This window comes from Theropithecus gelada, chromosome X (assembly GCF_003255815.1).
Source record: "Theropithecus gelada isolate Dixy chromosome X, Tgel_1.0, whole genome shotgun sequence".
Lineage (NCBI taxonomy): Eukaryota > Metazoa > Chordata > Mammalia > Primates > Cercopithecidae > Theropithecus > Theropithecus gelada.
This window is the reverse complement of record NC_037689.1, coordinates 38,428,776-38,444,681: the sequence shown is the minus strand read 5'-3', so window position 1 is coordinate 38,444,681 and position 15,906 is coordinate 38,428,776. Positions and strand designations below refer to the sequence as shown.

Sequence of the window (15,906 nt, the reverse complement as noted above, 5' to 3'; positions counted from 1 at the left end):
CAAGCTCCGCCTCCCGGGTTCACGCCATTCTCCTGCCTCAGCCTCCCGAGTAGCTGGGACTACAGGCACCCGCCGCCACGCCCGGCTAAGTTTTTGTATTTTTAGTAGAGACGGGGTTTCACCGTGTTAGCCAGGATGGTCTCGATCTCCTGACCTCGTGATCCGCCCGTCTCGGCCTCCCAAAGTGCTGGGATTACAGGCTTGAGCCACCGCGCCCGGCTTCCCAATTCTTAAAAAGACTTTTCTGATGAAATCAGTGATTTATTAACAAATGTGATTTTTATATAGTATACCAAAACGTACCAACATTTGGAAGATGAACACAGTTCAGTTAACCAGTATTTTCCAAATGACTAATGGATGGTATTACAAAATGATACATGGGGAAAAGAGACCCATTTGACATGCAAGACAGATCAACAGAATCAAAGGATTTCCACAATTATCCACAGACTATTATAGTACCTCTCCCTGTTCCAACTACATACATGTGTGAGGCCACATTCTCTTCATATACGTAGGCTGAAAGGGCATATTACAACAGATTGAATGCAGAAGCAGATGTCTTCTATTAAGCCATTCATTAAAGAGATCTGCAAAAATGTAAAAGAATGCCACTCTTCCCAATAACATTTTGGAAAATCAGCTATTTTTAATTTTTTAAAAATGTTACGTATGTTAACATGTATGGTAGGCAGCTTCTGCCATGGCCCCCAATGGTCCCCTCCCCTTGAGTGTGGGCTGAACCTAGTGACTGGCTTCTAATGAAGACAGAATTCATCAAAAGTGAGAAGATCTCATTTCTATGATTATGATACAAAAGACTGCAACTTCCTTCTCTTTCGTGCTGGCACTCTCTCTTACTCACTCTGATGAAGCAGCTGCCATGTTGTGAGATGCTTACAGAAAGACCCATGTGGCAAGGAACCAAGGAAGGCCTCCGGCCAACTGCTCATGAGGAACTGAGGCCTCAGTCCAACAGCCCACGAGGAACTGAATCCTGCCAACAGCCACAAGAGTGAGCTCGGAAGTGGATCCTTCCCAGTCAAGCCTTCAGGTGACTGCAGCCCTCGAGAGACCCTAAGGCAAAGAACTTGGCTAAGCCACACCCAGATTCCTAAACCCCTAAACTGTGAGATCACAAATGTTTCAAGTCAGTAAGTTTTGGGGTGATCTGTTACACAGCGATAGATAACTAGAGTACAACATCATTTCTTTCTTTCTTTTTTTTTTTTTTGAGACAGTCTTGCTCTGTCGACCAAGCTGGAGTGTAATGGTATGATCTCGGCTCACTGCAACCTCCAACTCCTAGGTTCAAGCAATTTTCCTGCCTCAGCCTCCAGAGTAGCTGGGATTACAGGCATGCGCGACCACGTCTGGCTAATTTTTATATTTTCAGTAGAGACAGCGTTTCCCCGTGTCAGCCAGGCTGGTCTCGAACTCCTGACCTTGGTGATCCACCCACCTCAGTCTCCCAAAGTGCTGGGATTAGACATGAGCCACCGCACCTGGCCTCATTTCATTTTTTAAGTGAATTAATAATGTTAAAATTTTTATTTAATTTCTAATATGGTAAATTAGGTAAAGAAGCCCACAAGAACAAAAGTTCCTTGAGACTGTCAATAATGTGTAAGTGTACAAAAAGATCCCCAAACCAAAGTTTGAGAACTGCTGTCCCGGTTGTGGTGGGAGCAGGAATAGAGAGACTAGAAGGCCAGCTCTGTCAAATCATGACCAGAAAGGGGTCCACATCTTGGCAGCAATAAGCAGGCAGATCCACCCCTAGGGAATATGCCCTGGGACCAGGGAGGGAGGAGAACAGGGAGAAGAGTGCCACTTCCTTCTTATTCAACTACACCTAACAAACAGGCGTCTTTCCCCCTTTTTGTTAAGTGACAGGTGTGCCAATCAGTGGAATCCAAATGGGTGGTGAGGGACAACTGGTATAAACACTTTCCCTTGACCTTCATTGCTCTGGCTCATTCAGAAGCCTCTGTAACAGTATCTGATAGACTACTTCCTCATTTAATTCTCAGAACTATCTTATAGGCAGGTATGATAAACAAGCAGCCTCACTGATAAGGTAATTTAAGTACCATGTCCACGGTCAGGAACCTAGGAAAGGAAAGCAGAGACTGAATTCCTGTCTTTCTCTGTAAAGAGCATACTCTCTAAAGAGCATGCTCTTCCCAGGTTATATTAAAAATAAACAAGTGCGGCCAGGCACAGTGGCTCACGCCTGTAATCCCAGCACCTTGAGAGGCCAAGGCAGGAGGATCCCTTGAGCCCAGGAGTTTGAGACCAGCCTGGACAACATGGTGAAACTCCGCCTCTAATAAAAAATAATAAAAATAAACAAGTGTAGTGATGGTCACACAACTCTGCATATATACTAAAAAAAAGTGAGGCCGGGCACCATGACTCACACCTGTAATCCCAGCACTTTGGGAGGCTGAGGTGGGTGGATCACCTGAGGTCAGGAGTTTAAGACCACCCTGGCTAACATGATGAAACCCCATTTCTACTAAAAATACAAAAAATTAGCCAGGCGCGGTGGCGTGTGCCTGTAATCCCAGCTACTCAGGAGACTGAGGCTGGAGAATTGCTTGAACCCGGGAGGCAGAGGTTGCAGTGAGCTGAGATTGCACCATTGCACTCCAGCTTGGGCAACAAGAGTGAAACTCCAACTCAAAAAAAAAAAAAGTTGAATTATACACTATAAATGGGCAAACTGTGTGGCATGTTACCCAAACAAATTAATAAATAAATGAAGCCAAAGAAATGATGGAGTTCTGAGGAGGGATCATAAATTGGAGGCAGGGTAAGTTCTAGGAGTTGTCCTAACTACTATCTGGGGGCAGGCGGCTAAAGGATCCAGAGTAACTGTCACAGCATGTAAGAGCACAAAGAACACATGGAACCATTAATAGGTAAATGACGAGAAAAGAGAGGCAGACTAGTGCTAAACTAAGGGATGAGGGAACCTGATCTCCCCCACTGGTGAAGAAGCCAAGAATGAGCAAAAGGATCCGGGAAAGGTCTACTTTGGACACAGCTTCTTTAGTCTCATAACCTAGCAGTATAAGTGCTAATATTGTACATTTACTGGTAACATCTATATTAGACTGTGTCATCATGTGCCTTTTAATAAGTGAATGTTAATGACTGCATTAAAATTTGCATTTAACTTCTGTGGCTATTTCTTTTACAAATTATTCTTTTATAAAAATAAAAGATACTGGATTCCATGATTTGCAAAATCACTTCTAGTTCTAAAACTGTAACTCAGTGAATATCTGCAACCTGAAAGATACTTGTATTAGCGTAGGTACCTATCTCAGTAGCAAAGGAGCAATAAATTCAAAGATTTTAATGCCCAAAGCCACTGAAATATACTTGGGCCTGATCTATTTTACGGGACAGGGGCTGGGTCACACAACTAGCATCTTTAAGCCACAGACTCTTACATGTAAAATGGTCCTTTACTTTTATGGGTTACCTAAGTGAACATTCCTGTCCCAATTTTATGAAGTCATCCTTCCCTAGCTCCATATGGACCAATCCTGATACACCTCTGAAACATCAAGCCTTCTTTTTATTTGTCTTACTTCCCCAGACCATTTCAACTCTGTGCTAACACCAGGTTATATGGACTTTATTTAGAAGAAGTTAAAGAGAGTCTCTCTAAACTCTCTACCTTTCCATTTATTTAAATTACACTTGGAGGTACTGTTGCAGGAAGTTGCAGCATGGCATACCTCCTAAATCATAAATCTTAAGGTTAACCTAGGGCCTAAGTGAATGAAGCAAAAGATATTAAGAGGCTCAAAACTCCTTTGGTCCCCAAATTACAATCAATTTTTGATACTCCCTAATCACCCAACTCCATCCCTCATATTTGTCTTCGTTTAGCAAAAACTATTACTATTACTATTTTACCTACCAGCATGTTTTGCTCACTTTCAACTAGGAGCACTTTTGTGACCTTTACTATCTGAGGAAATGTTAACATGAGAGATACGAAATATGGACAATGGCTTTGGAGCCCAAAGAGCCGAAACTCTGAATATACCACTTAGCATCTCCTGTGTGACCATAGGGAGGCCAACCTCTCAGTTTCCTTATCTGTAAACTGAGATGTACAGTACTTAGCTTCTTAGAGCCATAAGTAGATATAATAGATATAAATTGCTGACACATAGCAGAACTGTTATAATATTTGAATGAAGACATTTTATAGGCTGGGTGCAGTGGTTCACACCTGTAATCCCAGCAGTTTGGGAGGCCAAGGCAGGAGAATCATGCTTGGGCCTAAGAGTTTAAAACCAGCCTGCGCAACATAGGAAGACCCTGTCTCTCAAAAAAAAAAAAGAAAAAAAAAATAGCCGGGCATGGTGGTACACACACCTATAGTCCTAGCTAGTAGGAAGGCTGAGGCAGGAAGATCACTTGAGACCAGGAGTTCAAGGTTGCAATAAGCGTTAACTGCACTCCAGCCTGTGTGACACAGGGAGATCCTGTCTCAAAAAAAAAAAAAAAAGAGATTTTACAAAATGTATTCATTCTCACTTTTAATACGGCCCATTTTGCAATCCAAAAGACCCATAAAGAAATGAGTTTCTTTTTTTTTTTTTTTTTTGAGACGGAGTCTCGCGCTGTGTCACCCAGGCTGGAGTGCAGTGGCGCGATCTCGGCTCACTGCAAGCTCCGCCTCCCAGGTTCACGCCATTCTCCGGCCTCAGCCTCCGAGTAGCTGGGACTACAGGCGCCCGCCACCACGCCCGGCTAGTTTTTTTTTTTTTTGTATTTTTAGTAGAGACGGGGTTTCACCATGTTAGCCAGGATGGTCTCGATCTCCTGACCTCGTGATCCACCCGCCTCGGCCTCCCAAAGTGCTGGGATTACAGGCTTGAGCCACCGCGCCCAGCCAGAAATGAGTTTCTAAGCTACTGGCACATCTTTCTTGCCAAACCATTCTACCTTGAGAGTAGGGAAAGAAACACGAAAAAAAAAAAATAGCCAGTAAATATTACTCAGGACAGACTATAAGGTGGGAAGTAGGAGATAACAGAGGTCATTCTAGGGACATTTTGGAAATGCAACACAGAATGCAAATCAACACCTTAAGCAATAAATGCTAATACAATTATTTTGATAGCATAGGAGGACAACTGTTATTTTATGTATCTTTTCCTTCAAGTAATAAAATGCAAGTATTTATAAGTGCCAACAGAATTTCAACTAGGAGGCAAATTCAATCACAAAAATATACTCCCAGGGTCTTAATGGATCTTAAAGGTCACCTTACCTATTTCTACCCTCTTCTAGAAATGCCCCATCTCAATGCTGATGAATATGATATTAAATTTGTATATTATTGTATACTTTTTTTTTTTTTTTGACACGGAGTCTCCCTTTATGTCACCCAGGCTGGAGTGTAGTGGCGCAATCTCAGCTCACTGCATTATCTGCCTCCCAAGTTCAAGTGATTCTCCTGCCTCACCCTCCCGAGTAGCTGGGATTACAGGCATGCACCACCATGCCCAGCTAATTTTTATATTTTTAGTAGAGATGGGGTTTCATCATGTTGACCAGGCTGGTCTTGAACTCCTGACCTCAGGTGATCCACCTGCCTTGGTCTCCCAAAGTGCTGGGATTACAGACATGAGCCACCACACCCGGCCTGTACTTTGTATTATTATTATTATTATTACTATTTTTAGAGACAGGATCTCACTCCCTTGCCCAGGCTAGAGTGCAGTGGCCCAATCATGGCTCACTGCAGCCTTGACCTCCTGGACTCAAGTGATCCTTCCACCTCAGCCTCCCAAGTAGCTGGAACTACAGGCATATACCATTGTGCCTGGCTAAGTTTTTTATTCTTCATAGAGACGGGAGTCTCCCTGTGTTGCCCAAGCTGGTCTCAAAATCCTGGCCTCAAGCAGTCCTCCTGTCTCAGTCTCCCAAAGCACTGGGATTACAAGCATGAGCCACCATGCCTGGCCCACACTTTATAAATACTGACACATCTGTTATATTAACTAAAAGTTATTCATAATCACATTAGAACCAAACAAAAGGAATTAGGGGGAGGGCAGCAGGAAGAGGAGGAACAGGCAAACAGATTTCTTGAGGTATTAAGTTAAAACTTAAGGAGGTAAGCAGAAACTTCCCATGCATTAGGAGACATCTGTCATATTATCAATCACACTATACACTCTAGCAAACTTCACCAACTGTGGGCTCTATTATTCAAGCAAGTTTGTTTCTGACTGAGACTCAGATGCCCTACCTATATACCTGGGGATACCACCTACCTTGCAGAGTTAAGGAGATATTAGAATGCATTCACACCTTAAGTGACTAACACAGTGCATGAAACACAAATGAAATTTGAGGCCTCAAAATTTCTTTCCTTTGAAACGTAACTCTGAGAAGTGTAAAATTGTAACAGCATATCTATTTAACAGAAGCCCATTATAGTGAATCTTGTGAAGAATCCCACAAAAGCAGTTTTATGTCATTTGGATTTGATATACACCTCCCTAAATAAAACTTCTCTAAGCAAGACCAGTATAAATAACACACAAAGTAACATATAAAACACCTTCCAGGCCGGGCGCGGTGGCTCACTCCTGTAATCCCAGCACTTTGGGAGGCCGAGGCAGGTGGATCACTTGAGGTCAGGAGTTCAAGACCAGCCAGGCCAACATGGTGAAACCCCGTCTCTACTAAAAATACAAAAATTAGCCAGGCCTGGTGGAGCATGCCTGTAATCCCAGCTACTCGGGAGGCTGATGGAGGAGAATCACTTGAACCCGGGAAGTAGAGGTTGCAGTAAGCTGCGATTGCGCCATTGCACTCCTGCCTGGGCGACAGAACAAGACTCCATCTCAAAAAAACAAAATAAATTAAAAATAAATAAAACACCTTCCAATAACAATAAATATGGCATAATATGATATGAAAATGTGGCATGAATAGCAGAATATGCTGTATCTGGTTTGTTCTCATTACTGCTTGTCCTATTTGATCCCAGTAAAAGAAAAAAATAAATTTACCAAAGCTTGGTGATACAATTAGAAAACAATGGTGTAAGCAGAAGATCACTTTACTTCTCATTACTTAATCTCTGTACCAGAAGAGTGGAAGTTCATCAAGTTGGCAAATGAGGAGAAAAACAAGATTAATGAAATGGCTTCTTCCTGCCCCCATACTCTTGCCCAACCCTGACCTGATTTCTCCTCATTATGTCTATCACGGAGAGATTCTGGGAAGAGGAGAGAATACAAAGGTTGGAAGATGGATTTACAAAATTAGCACCCTAAATGCAAGAGAAATGAATCTCTTCCATATGTCCTCCCCTCCAAACCATGTAAAATTCTACATGTCCCACACTGTGCCAAATGTGTCCCATTAACTCCTTCTTCACAGTAATCCTCTATGGTAGGGATGAGCATTATCCCCTCTTTACAGATGATGCAACTGAAGCTTAGAAAGATTGAGAAACTTGCCCAAGGTTGCAGAGCTATGGGCGGCAGAAAGCCAGGAGTCCTGACTCCAAAATCCATAGATTTACCCAGTACTACACTACTTATTACTGTAGTATAGATGAAAGAGTATTGGGTTCCAGACTCAGCTTCACCCCTTAGGCAAGTGAGTTAACCTTGTTGAGCAGCTTGTCATCAGCAAATGAGGGCAGTGACAGCTGCCCAGCCTTTTCCACAGCATCTGACTGGTGTTGAAAGAGTTAATGTATGTGCAAATGTGCCATAAAAACTACAGGGCATTATGTAAATGCAAGGTTTTGTTAATTTGGGCCTGGGTACCTTGTATTATTCTTCCACATGGTTTATGGACCTAAAAATTAGTTTAATAGTAGTTAAATAATTTTTAACATTCCCAAGCAAAAATCTAGTAAACAAAAAAAATATATCAAACTTAGACATGTGGAAAAGGCAAAACTATGGAGACAGTAAAAAGATCAGGCCAGGTGTGGTGGCTCATACTTATAATCCCAGCACTTCAGGAGGCCAAGGCAGAAGGATTGCCTGAGCCTAGGAGTTCAAGACCAGCCTGGGCAACACAGCAGGACTCCCATCTCAATAAAATTTCAAAAACATAAAATAAGATCAGTGGCTGCCAGTAGTCTAGAGAAAGGGAGAGAGGGATGAATAGGTAGAGCACAAGGGATTTATAGGACTGTGAAACTCTTCTGTGTGATACTGTAATCGTGGATCCATGGCACTACACATTTGTCAAAATGCATAGAATATATAGCACCAGAGTGAACCCTAACGTAAACTATGGACTTAGTCAATAATAATATATCAATATTGGCTCATGAATTTTAACACAAGTATCATACTAATGCAAGATGTAAATAATAGGGGATAAGGGCCGGGCGCAGTGGCTCACGCCTGTAACCTCAGCACTTTCGGAGGCCAAAGCAGGCAGATCACCTGAGGTCGGGAGTTTGAGACTAGCCTGACCAACATGGAGAAACCCCGTCTCTACTAAAAATACAAAAAAATGGCCGGGCGCGGTGGCTCAAGCCTGTAATCCCAGCACTTTGGGAGGCCGAGATGGGCGGATCACGAGGTCAGGAGTTCGAGACCATCCTGGCTAACACGGTGAAACCCCGTCTCTACTGAAAAATACGAAAAACTAGCCGGGCGAGGTGGCAGGCGCCTGTAGTCCCGGCTACTCGGGAGGCTGAGGCAGGAGAATGGCGTAAAAACCCGGGAGGCGGAGCTTGCAGTGAGCTGAGATCCGGCCACTGCACTCCAGCCTGGGCGACACAGCGAGACTCCGTCTCAAAAAAAAAAAAAAAAAACAAAAAAATTAGCCGGGCGTGCTGGCACATGCCTGTAATCCCAGCTACTCGGGAGGCTGAGGCAGGAGAATTGCTTGAACCTGGGAGTCGGAGATTGTGGTGAGCCGAGATCACACCATTGCACTCCAGCCTGGGCAACAAGAGCAAAACTCCATCTCAAAAATAATAATAATAATAGGGGGAAAGAGGGCATGTGAAAGGGTATATGGAAACTCTGTTTTTTTTTTTTTTTTTTTTTTGAGACAGAGTCTCGCTGTGTCTCCCAGGCTGGAGTGCAGTGGCGTGATCTCGGCTCACTGCAAGCTCCGCCTCCCGGGTTCACGCCATTCTCCCGCCTCAGCCTCCCAAGTAGCTGAGACTACAGGCGCCCGCCACCGTGCCCGGCTAGTTTTTTGTATTTTTAGTAGAGACGGGGTTTCACCATGTTAGCCAGGATAGTCTCGATCTCCTGACCTCGTGATCCACCCGCCTCGGCCTCCCAAAGTGCTGGGATTACAGGCTTGAGCCACCGCGCCCGGCCGGAAACTCTGTACTTTCTACTCAATTTTGATGTAAAACTAAAAACCATTCCCCAAAAAAAGTCTATTAATTTTTTTTTTTTTAAATCAACCTTATAAAGCAAATTCTACTTAGGGACTTAGGAAGTAAAAGGAATGAGCCTGGTGTTCTTAAAAATGCCTGACAAACTAGATATTGTGTACTCATCTTTTTAGCCCAATGCTGTTCTATAAAATTTTTATGCAATGATGGAAATATTCTAGATCTGCTCTAATACAGTAGCCACTAGCCACAATGGCTACTGAATACCTGAAACTTGGTTAGTAGGACTGAAGAAAAAAAATTTTAATTTTAATGATAGTTAACAAATTTAGCTACCTGTCACTAGCAGCTACTATCAGCACAGTTTTAGACAACTCCAAGAGACCCCAGTAATGTACTGTAACATTACCTTTAGAAGCAAAAGGTTACCTCAAGAGACCATTCAAATGAATGTAGTTATGAAACAATGCCACAATTAACTGAGCAGGTCACAACTAGGCAAATGGTTAAAGCAACCAGGAACCAAAAAAGCCCATCTCCAATTGTTCCTCACTTCAGGTCCCATGATGTAACTAGATAACGACAAAACAGTCACTTTTCTTTTCATTCTTTCAATATTTTCAAAAAACTCAATTCATTAAACATCACTTCTGCTTCCTGAAAAAAAAGGGTAGAGGTTAAGTTGGAATTAAAGCATATTTTTTCAAGTCAGTGACCCAAAGGAAATTTTAAAAACTAAGGGACATAAGTAATGTAAAAATGATTTTTTTTTTTTTTGAGACAGAGTCTTGCTCTGTGCCCCAGGCTGGAGTGTAGTGGGGCGATCTCGGCTCACTGCAAGCTCCGCCCCCCCCGGGTTCACGCCATTCTCCTGCCTCAGCCTCCCGAGTAGCTGGGACTACAGGCGCCCGCCACCTCGCCCGGCTAATTTTCTTGTATTTTTAGTAGAGACGGGGTTTCACCGTGTTAGCCAGGATGGTCTTGATCTCCTGACCTCGTGATCCGCCCGTCTCGGCCTCCCAAAGTGCTGGGATTACAGGCTTGAGCCACCGCGCCCGGCCCCGTAAAAATGATTTTTTAAAAAATTTTTGGCCAGTTGCAGTGGCTCATGCCTGTAATCCCGCCGCTCTGGAAGTCCGAGGTGGGTGGTTTACTTGAGGCCAGGAGTTCAAGACCAGCCTGGCCAACATGGTGAAACCCTGTTTCTACTAAAAATACAAAAATTAGCTGGGTGTGGTGGCACACACCTGTAATCCCAGCTACTCAGGAGGCTGAGGCACGAGAATCACTGGAACCCAGGAGGTAGAAGATGCAGTGAGCCAAGATCGCACCACTGCACTCCAGCCTAGGTAATAGAGCGAGACTCTGACTTAAAAAAAAAAAACTTTTTTTTTTTTTTTTTTTTAAGAGACAGGGTCTTACTTTGTGGCCCAGGCTAACCTCTTGCTTCAGCCTCCCGACTAGGTGGTACTACAGGTGCATGCCACCATAGCTGGCTTAAAAATGATTTTTGCAAACACAAGATATTCACCCAATTTGCTAAATGAAAATTCAAAGATTAATATTTTACCATGTATTTGAATGCCGTCACTGTCAGTTAGAAATCAAAAGGAAAAAGATGCCCAGAAGAGCATAAGCAAAGAAGAATGGAATATGAGGTACGTAAACAAAAATAAGTAGACATACACATGACTATTCCTATCCAGCTGTTAAGCAGAGCTCTGCACCCCAAAGGATCATTACCTCCTATCTTGGTTATTTAAAATGCTAGTTGATTAAACCTCAGTTCCTAATTCAACCTCGGAGTCCTCCTCCCCTGGGGAACCTATGAAATCAAATACTGAGATTGGCACCCCACCCTCAGGGAATAAGTAAAGTGTCCAAAGTGACGTGTTGAATCCCTTACAGGACATTGGTCCACAGCTTCTTTTTCAGTCCTGCAAGCACTGGATCTTTCTCTTAGAATACAAAGAGAGGGAGAGAAAGAAAGAGAGGTAATTGAGAAGTAGTAACACTGTCATGCAAAAACATGAAAATACCTGACCTTAGAAACAGGCCCCAAAAAGCTAATTCTTAACACACTGCTCAGATGTAAACTGGACCTTTGTTCTCCCATTTGAAGTTTATGAATTGCATTAGAAAAATATTATTTCGTAATTTCATACAGGAGTTAAGAGTGTTCAAATACATAATTAAGTAATATTAAATAGCCCTCGGTGATGAAGCAAGACATCCAACAAGCTGAACGTTTCAATATGTTCACCTGCAAGGAAAAAAAGAGATGGGGTTCCCATCTTCCCAGCCTCAGTCCCCGCAGTTATCCATTCCAGGGCCCCGAAAGCCCTGTACCCCATTCGTTGTGCAATCTTTTTCAAACTCCACCCACTGAGCTCCAGAACAAGTGGAATTATCCCATTCTGAAAGAGGTCTCAATTTTCCTGTATCTAGGGAGGGACTGAAAACTCCTTGACGTGAGTCAAGTAAGGCAAGGGGAACAGTCCGGCCTGTTCCCCAGATTAAGAAAGACCCAAGGCCAGGGTCCGGAAGGCGTTCAAGTTTCCGCTCATCAAATTTAAAAAAAAAAACTAATAATAAATGAAAGAAAGAAAAGAGGAAAAAAAAGGGGAGGGTGGTAAATAGGACTGGGAGGACCAGCTATCACGCGACATCCCAACTCTGCAGGAACCAAAAAAGGTCCTACAGCATCGCATCGCCTCCCCATCCATCCCTGGCCCCACGTGCAGCCAAGCCCGCGGAGCCCCGGGATCTAGGTCCCGGGGGCCGAGCGTCCCGCTCGCACCGGCCCTGCGACGCTCACCCGCTCGCCTGCCCGCCCGCGCAGTGGCGGGGAGCGCAGGGGGGCGGGGGAAGGGGGGCCAAGCACACCCCGGCTCCGGCGCGGTTATCTTACTGCGCAACAGCCTAGCCTGAGCAGCCCGGGGGCACCCCGCAGCGCGCCCTGTGCACCTGCCCGACGCCAGGAGGGCAAGTCCACGACCCCTGCGCGCCCCCAGACGGCGGCACTCAGCGCCGGGAGCACGGTGACGGCGGGGACTGGGAGACCGAACGCCTGGCGCCCGGATCCCCGCAGTGCTGGCCGCACGTGGCTGTCACACCTGGCGCACCCCCGCCTCGCACCCCTACCCCCTTAGAACCGCGTGCGCCCCCTGCCCTCCCTCCCGGCTTCCCAGCCGCGAGCCGCCAAACCCCAACCGTCGTCCCTTCCCACCCCATCCATCGCGGTCCCACCCCCCCCCACCTGCTCCCACTGTCGTCACCCCCGGGAGGGAAGAGGACCGGATGTTCGTCCCGTGGCTAAAGGTAACCAGGGAGAGAGAAGAGGTGGACCCCGAAAAAGGGAGCCCAAACATCCCCCCCGGCCCAGCAACAACGAGGGCGTCCCCCTGACTGACCTTCTGCCGCGGGCTGCGTCGCCGTCCGCCCCGTCCGGCCTCAGTCGCCTCTTCGGCGCCGCCGCCTCTTCCCCGCGCTGCCTCCTCTACCCGCGTCGCCATGAGGTGACGGCAGCAGCCAAACAAGCGGCCCGACAAGGGGCACGGAATCTCGCAGGGCCTGTCGCCCCGCCCCCGAGCCCCCACGACCAATCGCCGCATGCGAGACTTCCCACGTGACCGGAGGAGGTTGGCCCCCGAGGGGACGGAGCGAGATGGGGGTGGGGAGCATTGAATACTGGGCTGGGCTTCTGCAAGACCGAAGGGCAGATAGAGGCCGTGTGAGTCTGCGCGATCGGGACTAGGACTCGGGAGTGGACTACAAGTCCCAGCAGGGCGTGCGGCCACAGCTAGCAGGCTCGGATCTGGATTGGAACAACATAAAGCGGCGTTCTGAGAAGGGGAGAGTGCTGCACCCAGTGAGCTTCGTGTGCAGCCTAGTGGGACTTGCGGTTTCTGGGGGCGATGTCTGGCTACAGGAAGGTATTCGTTATGATCCTTCGGGGAAAGTTTAGAAATATCCCCGTGTTTGAGAAGGAGCACGATCGGCGACACATTCTTGTGTTTTTGTTTTTGTTGCCGTTCTTAGGAATCGGGCGCGAATGATTTGGGGATAAGGGAAAATACTTCGCGACTTTCAAGACGGAAGGCGTATTGGCTCTTAGAATTTGAAGTTTCGTGCTCGGGCACCTGCTCAGAGTCCTGCCCTCCACCAGAGTTGTCACCACGGTTTACTTGTCCCGAGCTCCTGCAGGATAGGTGCCGCATTCTATTCACCTTGGTTGAACCGCCCCGGCTTCTGCACACTTGGCACTTCATTCACGTTGAATGTATCCTGCTTTCTCCCACCCCATTTACTCGTTTCATTACCTAAATTGTTCAACAAACTCGGTTTGCTGAACCGAATTTTTTTTTTCTTGATATGATGTTGGGGGACAGAGGGGAGTTTTCCTCAGGAATATTCCCTATTTCCATCTGATGGAACCAGATCTCCAATGGCCGAGCCTCTGAAAGGCACAGACCGTCATGAAAGCCTGATAGATTGTCTTAAATAATTCATTATGAGGCCGGGCGCGGTGGCTCACGCCTGTAATCCCAGCACTTTGGGGGGCTGAGGCGGGTGGATCACGAGGTCAGGAGTTCCAGACCAGCCTGGCCAACATGATGAAACCCTGTCTCTACTAAAAATACAAAAATTAGCCGGGCATAGTGGTGCGCCCTGTAGTCCCAGCTACTCGGGAGACTGAGACAGGAGAATCGCTTGAACCCGGGAGGCGGAGGTTGCGGTGAGCCGAGATCGCGCCACTACACTCCAGCCTGGGCAACAGAGCGAGACTCCGTCTCAAAAATAATAATAATAACAATTCATTATGAAAATCTGTGCAAGTCATATCACTTTTTATTAGATCTGAATACAAAACGTTGGTAGCAGGCGGCAAAAATTTAATAACATAGATGAGAGTAAATTTCAATATTGGGGAAATTCCATCCATTGCTTTTAAATATTTCTGTAAGTTTGAAAAAAGTATCATTATTTTGTTTCCTGGGCAGAACATCGCAGTCTAGCTTTGCGATTTCAAAACCAAAGCATAGTTTGAGACGTAGGTGACAACTGATAATGAACCGATAACTGGACTCTATAAAACTGATGACCTTAGCCACCATGTCTCATATTCTTAAAGGCAAGTCCCAACAAGATGCAGAATAAATCTATCGGTAATGCAATTCTCCAGGGATCAAGTGGCAAATGCACTGTAGTTAAATTATGGTACAATAGAATGCCACGAAGCCACTAAAACTGATAAACATTTTTTAAAAATTGATATAGAAAAAATATTCCATTTATGTAGAATTGCCTCCGAGTGTTTTTTTTGCTCCGCCTCCCGGGTTCACGCCATTCTCCTGCCTCAGCCTCCCGAGTAGCTGGGACTACAGGCGCCCACCACCTCGCCCGGCTAGTTTTTTCTATTTTTTAGTAGAGACGGGGTTTCACCGTGTTAGCCAGGATGGTCTCGATCTCCTGACCTCGTGATCCACCCGTCTCGGCCTCCCAAAGTGCTGGGATTACAGGCTTGAGCCACCGCGCCCGGCCCCGAGTGTGTTTTTTGTTTGTTTGTTGAGTCGAGTCTCGCTCTGTCGCCCAGGCTGCAGTTCAGTGGCGCGGTCTCTGCTCACTGCAAGCTCCGCCTCCCGGGTTCACGTCATTCTCCTGCCTCAGCCTCCCGAGTAGCTGGGACTACAGGCGCACGCTGCCACGCCCGGCTAATTTTTTTTGTATTTTTAGTAGAGACGGGGTTTCACCGTGTTAGCCACGCTGGTCTCGATCTCCTGACCTCGTGATGCGCTCGCCTCGGCCTCCCAAAGTGCTGGGATTACAGGCGTGAGCCACCGCGCCCAGCCAACCTCCAAGTATGTTTATAAAGAGGTTTTTAGAAGGCTCTCTGGGGCTCCGTGCAGTGGCTCATGCCTGTAATCCCAAACACTTTGGGAAGTGGAAGTGGGAGGATCACTTGAGGCCAGGAGTCTGAGACCAGCCTGGGCAACATAGTGAGTGCCCATCTCTACAGAAAATAGAAAAGCTAGCCCAGCCTGGTGGTGGATGCCTGTAGTCACCACTAATGGGGAGTCTGAGGTGGGAGGAAACTCTTCAGCCCAGGAGTTCAAGATTACAGCAAATTATGATTGTGCCACTCACTCCAGTCTGAGCCACAGAGTGAGATCCTGTCTCAGAAAAAAAAAAAAAAAAAGGTGGCTGGGAGCAGTGGCTCACACCTGTAATCCCAGCACTTTGGGAGGCCGAGGCTGATGGATTGCCGAAGGTCAGGAGTTCGAGACCAGACTGGCCAACATGGTGAAACTCCGTCTCTACTAAAAATACAAAAATTAGCAGGTCGTGGTGTGGTGATGGGCTTTTCTTTTTTCTTTTCTTTTTTTTTTTCCCCAGACGGAGTCTTGCTGTCGCCCAAAGCTGGAGTGCAGTGGCATGATCTCGGCTCACTGCAACCTCCGCCTCCCAGGTTCAAACAATTCTCCTGTCTCAGCCTCCCGAGTAGCTTAGTTGCCCATGTTATGCACCCC

At 46.1% G+C, this 15,906-nt stretch overlaps 1 protein-coding gene across 2 annotated transcripts in view; it reads right to left on the bottom strand.

The window, feature by feature from the left end:
- TXLNG (taxilin gamma) overlaps positions 1 to 12,948 on the bottom strand; it is a 59,159-nt gene extending 46,211 nt beyond the window's left edge. Inside the window, exon 1 of one of the 2 annotated variants that reach the window (XM_025371596.1) lies at positions 12,790 to 12,948. In XM_025371596.1, coding sequence (XP_025227381.1) covers positions 12,790 to 12,891 — 102 coding nt within the window. In that variant the 5' untranslated portion in view covers positions 12,892 to 12,948. The remainder of the gene's footprint in view (positions 1 to 12,789) is intronic. The other variant, XM_025371597.1, reaches the window with a different exon arrangement.
- Between the last annotated feature and the right edge of the window lie 2,958 nt (positions 12,949 to 15,906).